The 15482-nt window shown below is 40.1% G+C and overlaps 1 protein-coding gene across 1 annotated transcript in view; it reads left to right on the top strand.

Annotated features, from left to right (window-relative positions):
* Nucleotides 1-15482, top strand: part of KIF15 (kinesin family member 15) — a 98336-nt gene that overhangs the window by 18419 nt on the left and 64435 nt on the right. The window contains exons 7-10 of the mRNA XM_075212487.1: nucleotides 4771-4950; nucleotides 6380-6589; nucleotides 11278-11403; nucleotides 12427-12549. Coding sequence (XP_075068588.1) covers nucleotides 4771-4950; nucleotides 6380-6589; nucleotides 11278-11403; nucleotides 12427-12549 — 639 coding nt within the window. The remainder of the gene's footprint in view (nucleotides 1-4770; nucleotides 4951-6379; nucleotides 6590-11277; nucleotides 11404-12426; nucleotides 12550-15482) is intronic.

Raw genomic sequence — 15482 nt, forward strand, 5'->3', positions numbered from 1 at the left:
TCTAAGACCGGGGTGTCATCTGATTTTTTTACACTTGTGTATACTGTCACGCTAAGTGGACAGTCTGATGTTGACCCCCTGATGCCTGCAGGGGTTGTCAAATGGGCTTATAGAACTAGCCTGAGTTAAATGTCTAAAGCAGACTATTTCTGAGTTTCCGCAGCTCGATACACGTCCCCATGTTGTAGGATGAAGTGATTCGTTCCTCCATCTCTTTTGTTGAATCTTAAGCAAATGACCCCACTCATCACAGTGCATTAAACCAGGTGTCAGCTGATCCCTTAGTGACGCCACAGGAGGAGCTGGTTTCGGGACAATGCTTGGCAATATCAGTTCAAGATCTTGTCAAGTTTACCTTTTCCTTAGCATTCTAGAGAACTCTCTGGCTTTCTATCTCGTATAAGCATCAAGAGTTAGGGGGAGAATCTGAATCTGAGTGCTCCAGCCAAGAAGAATATGAGAATCAGACGTCAAGGAATCCTCAGTGTTTTCACAGTTTCCACAAGATTGCATGGGGTGACTGATTTAGTGTGGGTAGTTTGGAAAGCACTACACATCCAGGACAGCAAGAAGTCAAGGGAACCTGACAGTACACTTTTTAAAGTGGGTTAAAACCAGTTGATTTTCTTCCCGTTCCTGAAATTGAGCACATTGCTGTGCGTAGCATTGACAATATCTGATCATAAGTTGGTAGTTATGCACAAATAACAGAAACTTCACCATTGGTGGACTCCCCTATAATCCACCATTTTACCAGTTCCTAATGCAGCAGCTTTTAAGGATGTACAGATAGAGAATTAATGACATTTCTTAAGTGTGTTTTTTTAAAATGCTTGCAGTCAGGGAGGTCTAGCTTGGCATTAGTGACCTTGGTGGAACACATCCTGGAGGGTCTGAATATCTTGGGAATGTAGTTTTGGATGCTGAGCAAATTGGAGCCAGAATTTCAGCTTTGCTGGCCTCCGTTCGCTGGGCCTTCTGGCTCAAGGGTTGGAAGACGGGTGTAGAGTGAAAAAATAACAAAAAAAAATAGGATTACGTGTTAATCATCCCTGAGTTGAATATGTTTTAGTCAATTGACTGGTGGAAAGAGTTCTTTCATATCAGTATTTCTGCCAAAATGTACAGGGTTCTCAATTTCAGGCCTTTGAAATATCCGGTAAAGGCAAAGTTCAGGGATGGAGGGGGTAGTGCTCAGATCCTTGTGGAGCACAGTAGTAAACAGGCTTGCCCCACGATAAGAGAAATTGCCAAGCCCTCTGGCAAATAATCTGCTAAAAGGCATTCCGCCCACTTAGAGGTGGCTATGGTTAAAGCCTGTCTGCTGCTCTTCCTGCATTAGCGGTTCAGTTCCACTTCAGATTCCAGGGTGTTATGTATATGGGAGATGTGATCCATCTCTTCAGTGCTCCAACCCTGCGGTCCATGTAAAGCATCATCAGGACATGCAAGAAGCCATTGACACCATACTTATTTCTGGGGTGATTATCCCAGTGCCACTAGAACACAGGTGACTGGTTTCTAGTCAAATCTGCTTTTGGTACAGAAACTAATCTGATCATTTGAGCATATTTGAACCTCAAAACTATCAAGTTTGGGCGGATTGGTTTATTATGGAAAATTTGAGATCTCAATGGTATGGAATGAGACACATACGTGGCTTCCAATCTGGTAAGCTCACCTTCTGGTTTGCAGCTCAGGCCTAACATTTTCAGTTTCAGGCACATCCCCTTTGTTCTGGCAACAGTGCTGCAAGTGTTCACAAAAATCATGACGGAAGTGGTTGATTTTCTGAGCTGCAGAGGGTTAATGATTATCGCCTATCTAGATAAAACCTTGATTACAACAGAGTGTCTTTGGCTTTTCTCCGGGAGCATTTCATAGGGACGGCATAGATGCTAGAGTCCCACGGTTGTATGATGAACTGGCAAGATTCTGATCTGGTCCCTTCTCAGAGGCTGGTCTTTCTAAATCTGCTGTTTGACGCTCAACAGCAGCAGGTGTTTATTCCACAGGACTAGATAGCCTCTTTGCAAACAGACAGATATCAGTGCATTTTTTGCACTGGAAAGAGTCCAGAGTCCTGGAAAGATGGTCTTGAAATTTGAAGCTGTGCCCTTTACAAAGTTCCATTCACGTGTTTTCCATAACTAACTCCTCTCAAAATATGACAAGTCGTACCATTGCTTGACCAGACAAGAGAACGATCTGTTGCCAAGAAGACGATGGTCACTCCTCTGGTGGCTGAGAGATCATAGCCTTAACAGGGACTGTCCTTATTGTGGCGATATGGCTGATGAGCTGTCGTCTTTCACTGTTGGTTTAAGGGTCTGTGGTCCACAGCGAAAACAAAATTTCGGATTAAATGTCATAATGAAGAGCGTTGCTAAAAAGCAGTCACCTTCTGTTGCAGAGGTATACTATTCAGATTCGGACAATGTCGCCATAGTGGATTACTTTTACCATCAGAAAGACACACAAAGATCCCTTTCAATTAACAAAACCAAAAGAATTGTTCTCTGGGGAGAACAACATTTTCCAGTAATAACGATTGTGTTCATACTAGGGGTGTGGAAAACTGGGAGGCTAATTACCTCAGCAGGCATGTCCTGCACTTCTGAGAGTGGTCACTCCACCCACAAAACTTTCTGAAGCTCGTGGAGATATGGTCAGCTAGATGTCGACTTGATGTCTTCTACTCAAGGACCAGGGATCTGCAGGCATTCCTTGTTGACTCCAAGACTGTCCTGTGTATTTTTCATTTTGTTTACTCGTTTCCTCCGGTGGAGATGCTTCAGCACATTCTCAAAAAAATAAATCAGGAAGGGGTCTGGAGCCCTTTGTTGAACCAGATTGGCCAAGGTCTGCCATGACGTCTTTCTCAAACATTTGAACTGTGGGACCATTATACCATCAGGGCTTAGTGTGACTGACTTTAATGTTGTAGCTGTTGAAGCTATGATCCTTAAGAAAAAGAGGTTTTACCACCGTGTGGTCAGAACCATGCTCGGACCCAGAAAACCTGTGATGGAAAAAAATTATTACAGAGTCTGGAAGACTTCTGTCAGTGTAGGAGAAAAAAAGTGTCCAACTACTTATTTTTAGTTGGTTTGTTCCTGTTTTTGCAGGATGGCGTAGATAACATGTTCAAATTTATTTCCTTAAAAGTCATGCTTTCTACCCTCTTCTCTGATCAAGCACATATATCACCACACTCTTCTGGGACACTCCTATTTCAACAATTAACAAAAAAAAAATAATTGTGACTGATTATGAGCAGACTGTTCTACAACTTATAGGGGGCAAAGTCAATTGACCGCGTTACTCGTGAGAGTAACGTGGCCCGCGCACTGTTACTGTTACTACGGTAATAACACAGGCAATTGATTTTCCCCCCATAGTGTAGTTGATTGTCACTGGTAAATGCCAATTATATTTGTTACTACAGCTACGTTGCCATTTCTCACTACCCATATGCAGACATAAAGTGGATAATCACACCTACATTTAATCAAGTTCTCCATGCATAAACCTTTTGCTGTAATTTATTTCGATATTTCTGCTCTGATAGTGAAGGAGCGCTACTGTATACAATCTATCCAGGCAATTTAATTATATTGCACTTTTGTCTTAAACTTCCTTGGAGAGGTGTGTATCATTATTTCCCCCCGATCACTTATTTTATAACTCGCATGTTATTTCAATAGCATTTTGTATTCTGTATTCGATCTTATGTGAAACAAGCGCTAGTGTATGCAGTCCATTCAGACGCTTACATATATTGTGCTGCAGTCTTTTGACTGATTTTATTTAAAGCCATTGACTTGATTAAGTGGTGAATTAAAAAATAAAGCCCTTAAACTTGCAGTGATCACATTTGCGCTGCTCCAGAGGAAGCATCTTGAAACATTCATTGGGGGCATCATTGTGATTCAAATACAGGTGACTCAACACCTTAATGGGGCTTGTAAAAAATAAATTAATACCATGGGGCAGATTCATTCATTCATTGCGTCTGTGCATTTTTTACCGTTCAGTAAAAAGTAATGCTGACTTTTGCTCGCATCTCTACGGGGCACGAGCAAAAGCGAGCGGATATTTCACTAAAAAAAATTACCACGTAGTGTCTTGCAACCACTACGCAGTGATTTTTTATTTTTTATTTTTTTTACAATTGAATCTACCCCTGTGTGGTGTTCTACACTTTACGTCTGCACATAGGTTCTCAGAAGTGGCAACAACGTAATACGTTTCAAATATAATTGACATGGGTAGATTCAGCAGTGAGGTTCCGTAGTAACCTTTGTGGTTCTGGTTATGTGTGCATTACTATTATATTTTTTTGTTATTGAAGAAATATAGGTGTTTGATCATATGTATGTTCTGAAATATTTGAGGATCATATAAAAAAGTTATTTGTATCGAAGTGAGAGAGAGCTCAATACAGATAAGAAAAATAGGAATGAGTCTTCAAATGTGTACTTCTAACTAACTAGGTGTTGACCTTTTTTGAGGTTATACGGTTAAACTTTTTATCAAATATTTCCACAATAATTCTTGACGGACATTATATTATTTTTGTCCAATATTTTTGCTAGGGGGTATAAGGATGTGGAATGAAGATATGTTTTAATAAAGTTTAATGTTTTTATTTATGTATTAATGTAGGCTGTAGGAATCCCACCACTTTGGAAAATTTTAAATATATATATATTACCAAAATATATATATTGCCAAACTTCTATTAAGCAGGGTATTATTGTTTTACAGGCTGGTGATGGGAAGAGCTTTTTGTGTAAATGTTCATTTATTGAAATCTACAATGAACAGATATTTGATTTGCTGGACTCTGCGTCAGCAGGACTCTTTCTCAGGGAGCATATAAAGAAAGGTGTCTTTGTTGTGGGAGCTGTGGAGCAAGTGGTGACCTCTGCCGCTGAGGCATATCAGGTATGTTTAAGATGGGTGTAATATTGCCTGCCCGGGCCAGTTAATGGAAGGCAAAAACTCAGATAGAAGGCCACATTTTTATAATGCATTGTGTGTATAAATATATGGACTTTGTCATTATAAAATCATAAACCATCATTACCTTTTAGAAGTTATTTTACCAAGAATTGGCAAGCATTTGAGACCATTTCCATTTTTCTTTATGCTAATGTATGTTCTAGCTTCTTAAGGCTGTATTTGTAAATGTCACTCCTTGCCCCGATCCCCACCCCCCGCAGAGTAAGGAAAAAAAAAAATCCTGCTGGTTTTTGACGGCAGTAGCGACCATTTTTAGTTAGCGCAGAGGGAAACCTTGTGCAATTCAATTGAAAAAGAGGGAACGCTGCCCCAGCGCGTTAAACATTGTGTTGGCTAGTTTTTAGGAGACTTTTAACGCGGTCATGTATAACACAAAAAAAAGTTTTGCATACATTTCTATTCATTACACATTGATAATATCTACATTACAGTACTTTCTTTAGCATATTTTTTAATTGAACTATTTTTTACTATAGAATCATCTATACCATACCAAAACACATTACTACAATCATATTTGTAGCAAAAACATACATAAATATAATTAATTAGTGATTTATTTTTTTTTATGTTTATTTAATTTAATTATTTTATCACAAGAAAATCAACTTACACAAGTTAGGCATTAGTGATAAACATAAGTTTAACTTTTTTTCCACATTAATACATGATTTCAAATACTTTTTAGAGGTTTTTTTATTTTTAACACACCCCATAGAGGTGCGAGATAAAACAGCACATCTTCCTCTTTAATGCGCCGCGTTAAAAAACAATTGAATAGCTTTTAATGCGGTTGTCTCTCGCACACCCTATACTTTCAATAGACCTACTGGAGCGCAAGAGGACCGTTTCATGAAATAATCCTGAACATTAAAAATGGAATTGAGTCGTGGGTAAAGTTAACCCACTCGAAAATGATAAAAAAAGAGCGTTAAAATGACTTAACGCGGTTAAAAAAAAAACCTCGCTGACAATTGAATACCCCCATATGAGTGACATATCACAGTGATTTTTATGTGCAATGTTTTATATATTCTGCTAATAATTGCTTTAAAGATATACTGCTTTGGTAAGTATGTCTGGAATATACTGCATGCAGCAACTGTGATGCGATCTCTTGGTTTTCTTGTATGTGTTTACAACATGATATCCCTGTTAATGTCTTCAGAGCTGTTAGCTGTGTTTTATAATTGCATAAATAAAGCACCTATGTAATATGTACTTAAAAGTGTTTTTTATTGGCACCATTACTAATTAGCAAGTCATATTCTCAAAGCTAAAGTTCATGCTTTATCTGACTTGGGTGCTTGTTTTTTTTTCACCAGTAATTATATAGTTGATATTTTTACAGGTTCTCTCTACTGGATGGCGAAACAGACGAGTGGCCTCAACATCAATGAACAGGGAGTCCTCAAGATCACATGCTGTGTTCACTGTCACCATTGAATCAATGGAAAAGATAAATGAAATTGTTAACATTAGGTCTTCACAACTGAATCTTGTCGACCTTGCTGGATCGGAGAGGCAAAAAGACACTCATACTGAAGGAGTCAGATTAAAGGTAAGTGTAGATATGTAATAGAATAGTTTTGTACATTAAAAATAAAGAAATGTGAAGACTGCAAAACAACTTCTCATTCTAAAAGGATGTCTTTTATTTTTTTGAAAAATGTGAATGGCTGTAGTCTGATTAGTGTCTGGCTACAGTATACTTGGCCCATTACTAAATACATTAGCGCATTTTATGTGCTTTTGCTTTGTGATGAAACCTATTAGAACAAGTGCTGTTTGGCGCCCATAGGAGCATCCTCTGGTAACCTTAATGGCACTTTAACAGTTTTGACCTCTTTCTGTAGAATATGTAACTTTATCATGTACAATTTAACAAATGGTGAGGACATTCCCCCACTCGTTACTGTTGGCATGGGCATATCCCTTACCAATCCACCAGAGTTAAGAGTCTGGGATTGCACTGTGTGTTTTATGTATGGCTTTGAAATCTTCATATTACAGTATTCTAATGAAATGAATGTTCTGGGGATAATGGGGATAAGAAGCAACATCACAATTTTTTTTAATTTCTTTCATCCAGTCTGGAGGACATTGCTACTCCGGATTTTATGTGAGGAGCTTAGAGTTTGCACTAGTTTAATAATTTGTTTAATCACTTTCTGACAGAACTTCTGTCTGCAACCCCCTGTAGCTCCAGTGTATTTTAAGTTCCCAATGAGTTTGGCTTTTTGCTGGTATTAGTTTTTTATTTTATTTCTCTTTCACACTAGTTGGGCTATAGAGGGCGCTGTGGGAGTAAAGGCACTAAAAAGCTTGTCTAGCCTGCTCACCTCTATGTCCCCACCACAGGAGGGGACATAGAGGGGAGGGGAAGAGCACTTTTAGTCTAGTCTTAGTGGGGTTTTTTTTTTTTTTTTTCGTTACTGGGTTTTATTTTAAAAAAAAGTTAGGTTTTCTCTGCGGTGATCATCGCGTGACTGCCACGGCTACTTCAGGGAGAGCGCCTACGACTTTAGTGAAAATTGTAGGGCTCCCGGGAAAAGGGTCACTAAGCAGTGTCCGGGACCCAACCGTTTCCAGGGAGGTGACGCGGGCCGCCCCGGAAACCGCGGCAGGAGGCTTCGGTTGCCCCTGAAAACCGTGGAGGCTGAGCTGCCTGCGGTCCAGTTGCCCAGCCTGTCAGCCCGCATTTGGAGAGTAGGTGCTGTGCTCTACAGCCTGATGATAATAAATTTCAAATTCCCATACTGTACAAACTTTACTACTCCTTTCCAGATTCAGAGGTAAGGTCATGGGAGACTCATCCCAGTATTGATGCTTCCATTGCATACTTGGCGATGTCTGCTGTTTTTCCATTGCTGAATGCGGCGACTCTTAAAGACAGTACCGACAAAATGTGTGAAGGGATTTTTAAATCTATTTAGCTTCTGAGGCATCCTTGCGCCCTGTAATTGGGGCGGCTTGGGTCGTTAAAGCAGTTGAAAAATGGGCCACTAGCCTTCATGCAGGAATTCAGTCGGGTACGGCTATAACCGATTTGGTTCCCTTGGTAGAGCATATTAAAGATGCTGCAGACTTTTTCGGGGATGCTGTTCTGGATGCAGGTCAGGGGTTGTCAAAACCTCTTCCTTAGCAGTGCCAGCTAAGCGCACATTGTGGCTAAGATCAGATCTTGGTAGGCAGATGCTGATTCCAAGAGAGCTTTGTAATCTGTCCCATATGACAGAGCAGCTTTGTTTGGTCCACCTTTGGACAAATTCATCGCTAAGGCCAGAGGGAAAGAGTGCTCTTCTTCCGGTAGCTGCGCCGAAAGGAAAAGGGAGGCGTTTTCGCTCCTTTCGTTTTGTCCGTCGCTCAAGAGGTGCTTCTACCAGAAGCCAGGCCCCGGCTACAAGGGGAGGGGGGCAAAGATGCAGACAGGCTTGGACAAGATGTTGTCCTGCACCTAAGCCAACAGACGAACAAACCGCATGACTTCTTCCTCCACCAGGGGGCTCCGGTGGTGGGAGCGCGTGCCTATGGCTCAATTCCACCACAGACGCCTGGGTAAAACGTATAGTGTCCTGTGGAAACATCCTGGAGCTAGTGGGGGCGCCTCCACGGCGTTTAAGGACTACACCTTTTCCCAGGGAATCGGTAAAAAAGACAAGCTCTTCAGGGGGCAGTTCAGTCAGTTCAGGATTCTGAAGTGATTGTTCCGCTGGAGCAGAGAGGTCAAGGCTTTTACACTCCTCTTTCTCGTGCAAAATCCAGATCGGTACTTCAGACCAATTCTCAACACCTGCTTATGGGTACCCAGTTTTTGGATGGAGTCAATCATATATGTGATAAACTCCATGAAGAAAGGTGAGTACTTGGCATCCTTGGATATAAAGGATGCCTACCTACATATTCAATATGGACAGGTAATCAGAATCTCTTGGTGGAGGGTCAGAATCACTTTCAGTCAGGGCCCTTCCATTCGGTCTTGCCACCGCACGTCAGTGATGGTTTTAATGACCGCTCAGTTGCGTTTACGGAGGGTGACTATTTTACCTGACCTGGACGACCTACAGTATATAAAAATTTGTTATTAATGCTTAAATGATATTTATATTCAAATATATTTTTAGCAGATTACCATTGATACCGATTGGACTCTGTACACCCCTTCCTTCCTTCCCTTTTAATTTTTTTTTGTATCCTTAAAAAAAAAATATATATATATATATCAATAAGCAATTTTTCAAAAAAAAGAAAATAATTAAGCCTTGGTCTCAACCAAAGGTGGTCTCGCATATTGTTCTGCTGGTACTAACCCAGGATTCGCTGGCTCCTGGTCAAGACTCTGTCTTCTTAGATGTGGTCAGAGCCTTGAGAATTTATGTGGACCGTACAGCTTTGGTTCAGAAGACTGATCGTCTTCTAGTCTTGTATGACAGTGGTAAGCGTAGCTGGCAAGCCACGAAGCAGATGGTGGCTACATGGATCACCGCTACTATATACTGACAGGACAGGCTAAGTTTCGACCACCATTGTCCTTCAATATTCTAGGCATGAGGCTTCTTGGCAGATTGTCTCCTAGTTCATGACCCTCCCTCACAGGAGCTTCCAATCCCACTCATACCAGGGGGAATCTCGCAGGCAAAAGGGTCGGCCTCTCCTCTTGGTATCCCAAATGCTACAACTACCAAAATCCTATCTAAATGGTAGGACTATAGGGCCATGTTCCTGATCCCAGCAGTAGGCTTGAACAAGTACATTGAACAATTGTGTATAAACACCCGAAACGTTTCCTTCAAAGTTTGTGAAAAAAAAGTGTACAAGCAGGGGAGAGAAGGGATAGGGCTAGAAGGAACGGAAAAGGGAGGAACAGGCATTGAAATCAGAGACATGCTCACATATGGTCATTGGTGCACGAACTGTGTGAGACGAAGACCATCAATATGGTGGTGTATACCTGTAGGATGCAGGGCCCTGCGTGGGGGATCCAGAGCTGGCTCAGAGTCCAGATCGCTAGTGGAGCGGGTCAGCGGTGGATAGGCAGCTACAACTTTCCCTAAGGTACCAAGCCGCCCAAACACGATCAAACTTGTGTGATTTATCATGTAGGTAATAGGTGATACTTTCCATACCTGCGATATGCCAGACAAAATTCTAGAAAGCCTGCATAGTGGGGGGGTTCGGGATTCTTCCAGTGATTAAAGGATTTCTTTTATACTTACAATGAATCAGTTTCTCTGATTCCATCTGGGGGACACTGTGTTCCCTCCCTTCTGTCATTTGGTCTTCTGTGGTGGTCTCCCCTTCCTTGGGGCTTTTGTATTGCATCGAGGCTACAGTGGGTTGCAGAGGGGAAGAGTTCTGGTAGCAGGTTTTGAAACAAATTAACTAGTTAAGTGCCAACTGCAAGCTCCCCACATACAACCATGGTAGCAGTAGAATCGGAGAAACTGATTTATCGTAAGTATAAAAAATCCTCTTACTAGTGATGTTATAAATTATCATCTAGATCAGTGGTTCCCAAACTTTTGCAGTTCGCGGCACCCTTAGAGTCTCCATAATTTTTTCAAGGCACCCCTCCAAAATTATTACCGAGCAGTCACATTTTATAAGTAGTTGGGTCAAAAAAACAAAATAAGTATTTAGGTCAAGATAGAAATACTTATTTAGTTGTATGCAAAAATAATACACATAAATCCAAGGGAAAAGAATATATTTATATATATTTTTTGTCAATTATATTTCTGTCAAAGAATAATTTACAGCTAGCTCACACTGTGCCCTCCTCCATCTCCACACACTCTGTGCCCTCCTCCATCTCCACACACTCTGTGCCCTCCTCCATCTCCACACACTCTGTGCCCTCCTCCATCTCCACACACTCTGTGCCCTCTGCATCCCGGGAGCCAGAAAGAGAAAACAAAACAAAAAACTTACCAATCAGGTACCGCTAGGAACCCAGCATCCTCCTCTCTCCTGCCTCTTGTCACTGAATGTTGAGCATGATGATGTCATGCCGACATTCAGTGAGGAGGGAGAAGGATGCTGGGTCCCGGGCGCCGCCGGATTGGTAAGTTTTCTTTTTTTGTTGTTTTTTTTTTCCCTCTTCCTGGCCCCGGCACCCCTGTGACAGCCGCAGCACACACTTTGGGAACCACTGATCTAGATCATGTATTTGCAATTTGACTGCAATTGAGCTCTCCAGTACTATATGCATTCTTAGAAGAATAATGTAAATATGTTCCTGTTTTCTAGGAAGCTGGCAGCATAAACAGATCATTGAGCTGCCTGGGTCAAGTGATAACAGCCTTGGTGGACGTGGCTAATGGCAAGCAAAGACATATCTGTTACAGGGACTCCAAACTTACATTCTTGCTGCGGGTATGCATCTGTTGGCACATTTAGACATCCAGATTTGTTTGTTTTTGTGTTTTTTTGTTTTTTCCCTATGAGGACAATGTCAGAATGTTTAATGGGATCGTACGACTTTTATACAGCTCTGGTTATGTATATTTCCCATATATACCTATGTAGGACCTCCAGCAAAGTAATGGATAGAGGTGACTAACTCACAAAGGTTGTACATAGGTGTACAGACCAGTTAATTCTATTTAGTAGCATATTCTCATTATAGCTATATTGTTTTGCTAATGGTAAGTAATTAGTGCTGGATTTCCCTGCACAGATATGAACTGGCCAAATAAAAACCACAAAAACAACATATGACCACATTCACATGTGACAGCTTTCTATTATAAAATCTACCACCAGTGTGATCGGTGGAATGTAGACATTTTATGAATTGTAAAGTACCGTATATTGTGGACAATTTCAGGAACAATTGTACTTTGCAGAAGAAAGATTCTTTTATTTGATGACAAGTTAAATACTTTTTATTCTAAGGGGGGTATTCAATTGTCGGCGGGATTGCTGAAAATCCCGCGGTCCGTGCAGGATTACCTTTATTACGGTAATCCTGCGCGGGGAAAAACGTTAATACGGTAATTTACTCGCTGGATTTCAGCTCGCAGCTCAGGGGGCTGCGAGCTGAAATCCAGCGAGAGATTACCGTATTAACAGTAATAGTTTTTCCGTGCTCGATCCCGCGGACAATTGAATACCCTCCTAAGGGTGAGATTCAATTCGTCACAATGCTTCTGAGAACTTCATGGCTTCGCATTTTTACCGGTAGTACGGTAAAAATATACGCTCTTTTTTGCTTGCTCAGCGGATATTTCACACAAAAAAATACGTGCGGAGTGTCTCTGCGGCCTCTCTGGAGACACTTCGCATATTTTTTACTAATTGAATCTCAGTGTAATTTTTTTTTGACTGATATTTATGCTGTCATTTTGTGTAGATTTTTTTTTTTGTTTTCAGTCATTGTTAACATCTCGTTAACAGGATTCACTTGGTGGTAATGCAAAAACCTTTATCATTGCAAATGTTCACCCTGGATCCAGGAGTTTTGGGGAAACATTATCCACTCTTCAGTTTGCACAGCGGGCAAAGCTAATTAAAAACAAGGTAATGTATAAAATGCTAAATGAATCAATGCATGTTTCTGCTTGGCTTGCAACTGTGGCATTTCATGTTCTTCAATAAATGTCAGCACTTTGAGAATTAAATTTGTCAATACGACTCTCTTTTTAGAGGAGAAGAATGTGTCTTCTTTGTGGCTCATTACCCTGTACATTAGACTCAATTCACTGGAAAAAACGCTATATTATAAAAACCGGGGTTCTGTGCATCTGCCTATAGTTCTTTCTACCCATGTTTTGCTCTTTGTTTTAATATGGGCCCAACAATTGGTTCTTGATTTTTTTTAGATGTGTTTATTTCTTATTATTTTGCAAAGCTATTGCTGTTTCAGTAATGAAATAAATGATCATTATAGCTAGCTAAATAAACATGCAAATAAACTTGAATTTTCTTAAATTATTATAGATATATAATAAAAATATCTATAATAAATTTGAGGTCCCTCCTTCTCTACCTTTCAGTATATGTAAAGTCTAAAGGTTTTCAGGTATTTTTTATTTTTTTTTCAAGGGCACTTTTTATAGATTGTCAGAGGACTTGTAGAGATTAAAACATAAGGTTGTCATTATAATGCTGATAATAATTCTGCTTATTTGTGCTTGAATAACAGTATAAACACTTGTACTTTTATTCAAGTACTATTTCTGAACATGCATACTTTCCTAATCAAATGTGTATATAAATTTTCTAAAGATATTCACTAAGTGCACAAGCTGTGAAAAGGCAGTTTGTTCGATCAACAGCAGTGCTTGTATCTAGACGAACAAAAGTATACACTCCATCGTTATTTGTGACACCAAGACTGGAGAGGGTGTATACAGAGAGCAAGACTGTTGTGTATGTTTCCATATAAGATCAAAGCCGTTTATTCAGTAATTTGGAGATGCTATTTCTCAGACTTTCATTACAGCAATACCCTTTGTTTGATGTCTCTGAATAGATACTATATAATTAACAGTATTTGTCTAATGTATCTTAGCTGAATCTCTATATTGTGCTATGCATATAAACTATTACTATTCTTTATATATTTTGACATTCATAGTGGGGTTTTTTTGTATACAGTCTACTAAAATGTGAATTATTTATATTTGAAAGGAGTTGTGAAACATTTCTATTTTTTATTAGTGTTGAAATTTTAATACCAGGTTTTAGCACAGTCTTCATATTTTTCAATTTATGTTTTCATTTGCAATATGTGAAGTAGCACAAATGTCTGAGTACTGACTTGTCCTATCCATCTTGCAAGTGTGTCTTTGGATGCCCCCAACGTGAACCTTCAGGAAGTACAAAGATGATTCGTCTTTCTGAGTTCCTTTTTGTTTTCATGAAATACACAGGCATTTCTCTAGCTAGGTCTAGAGTGTGTAACCTTTTCTCACTTTTCATTGGTTGGTTTTGGACAAAGGACAGATGTTACACTTCATTGATATGAAACATGGAAACTCCCTGCACAACTTGTTTGTAGCACTACTTTATTTCTGTACACATTCATTTTTTGCACCATAAAGCCTGAAGCGCCAAAACATTTACCTTTAATGTACTAAGAGCAAGGACCTTCTGTAAATCTTCTTGAAGGGAACTGGCAACTGGATTAATCAGTCTGTATTTGCACCAAAGTGTGAATGTATTCCAAAATCTGTTATACACTATGGAAGAATGTTGCTTGCTGTAATACCTTATTCACCTTCTCAGAGATTCTTACTCTTGAGTAACAACCGCTCCATCTCTACACCATCAAGGAGAGAGTGTCTAGATTTGGGTGAAAATGTAGGCGATTTGGCTGGAGTGGTAGAGACCAAGTTAGTTCTAGGAGCATCTCATACTACTGCAAACCCACAGCTACCGAGACCAGAATGGTAGAACACCAATTGCTCATACTTCTCTCTTTAACGTCTTCCATGTGCATACAATGAGAGGAACACATATTCCAGTTTGAAGTTCCAAGGTCTTGTCAAAGCATCTATTCCATCTGCTTTGGACTCTTTGTGACTACAGTAGAATCGCTCTGTCTTTGTTTTGACAAATCTATCTGAGAGGCCTCAGACTTTTCTGGCAATTGTTCAAACACCCATTGTGTTAATACCCATTTTCCTGGTCTAATACCCACTGGTACCTTATTGTTTTCGCCCACTATGCGATCTGAAAGAGATCTCTGACTGTTGCCCATGATACAACTGTTGATACCTCTGCCATCATGACTTTGGACTTGGTGCCTTCTCGTAGGTCTATGGACGCCATTACAGTTCGTTTGTCTGAAAAGATCTTAAGATGTTTGTGTTGCACCTGAGGTAGAAAATGTATGCAGGTCACACTGTCCTTGCTTCCAAAACGTTTGCATGCAGCATCTTTTCCTTTTGAAGCCATGCACCCTGTACTGCTGTGTGTAGATGAGCACCCCAACCTTTGGAGCTTGATTCTGCCGTTAACACAGTTCATTCTGATTCTGAAAGGGGTACTCCCCTTTCCTTTAGTGCTGGTTCTTGCCACCAAGCAAGACACTCCCTGGTGCTTTGTTTTAATCTTATAGGTTGGATTGCAATCCCACTAATTGAATAACTCCTAGTTAAAGACTCCTCATATGCCATCACGCCCATGGAAGGGATACCTATGGTTGAGAAAAACATCCCTAATTGCCTGAGACAATCACCTATTGAAGATTGTTGCTGACGCTAAATTTGTCAGATGTTTAAGTTTTACAATTCGTTCCTCTGGCCATAGATATTTTGTCTTTTCATTGTGCCTATCTGAATTCCCAGATATTGCAGCAATTGAAAATGTCCAAGGTGAGTCTAGATTATATTTATAATCCAACAATGGTCTTATAAAAAAAAGTGTTTTTGTTCAGCTTCTATGTTCTGATTTCTCTATTATATAATATTGTTCTGATATTGCCAAACTGCAATGTCTTGCTTCCT

The sequence above is a fragment of the Mixophyes fleayi genome, chromosome 5 (assembly GCF_038048845.1).
Source record: "Mixophyes fleayi isolate aMixFle1 chromosome 5, aMixFle1.hap1, whole genome shotgun sequence".
In the NCBI taxonomy this organism is placed as follows: domain Eukaryota; kingdom Metazoa; phylum Chordata; class Amphibia; order Anura; family Limnodynastidae; genus Mixophyes; species Mixophyes fleayi.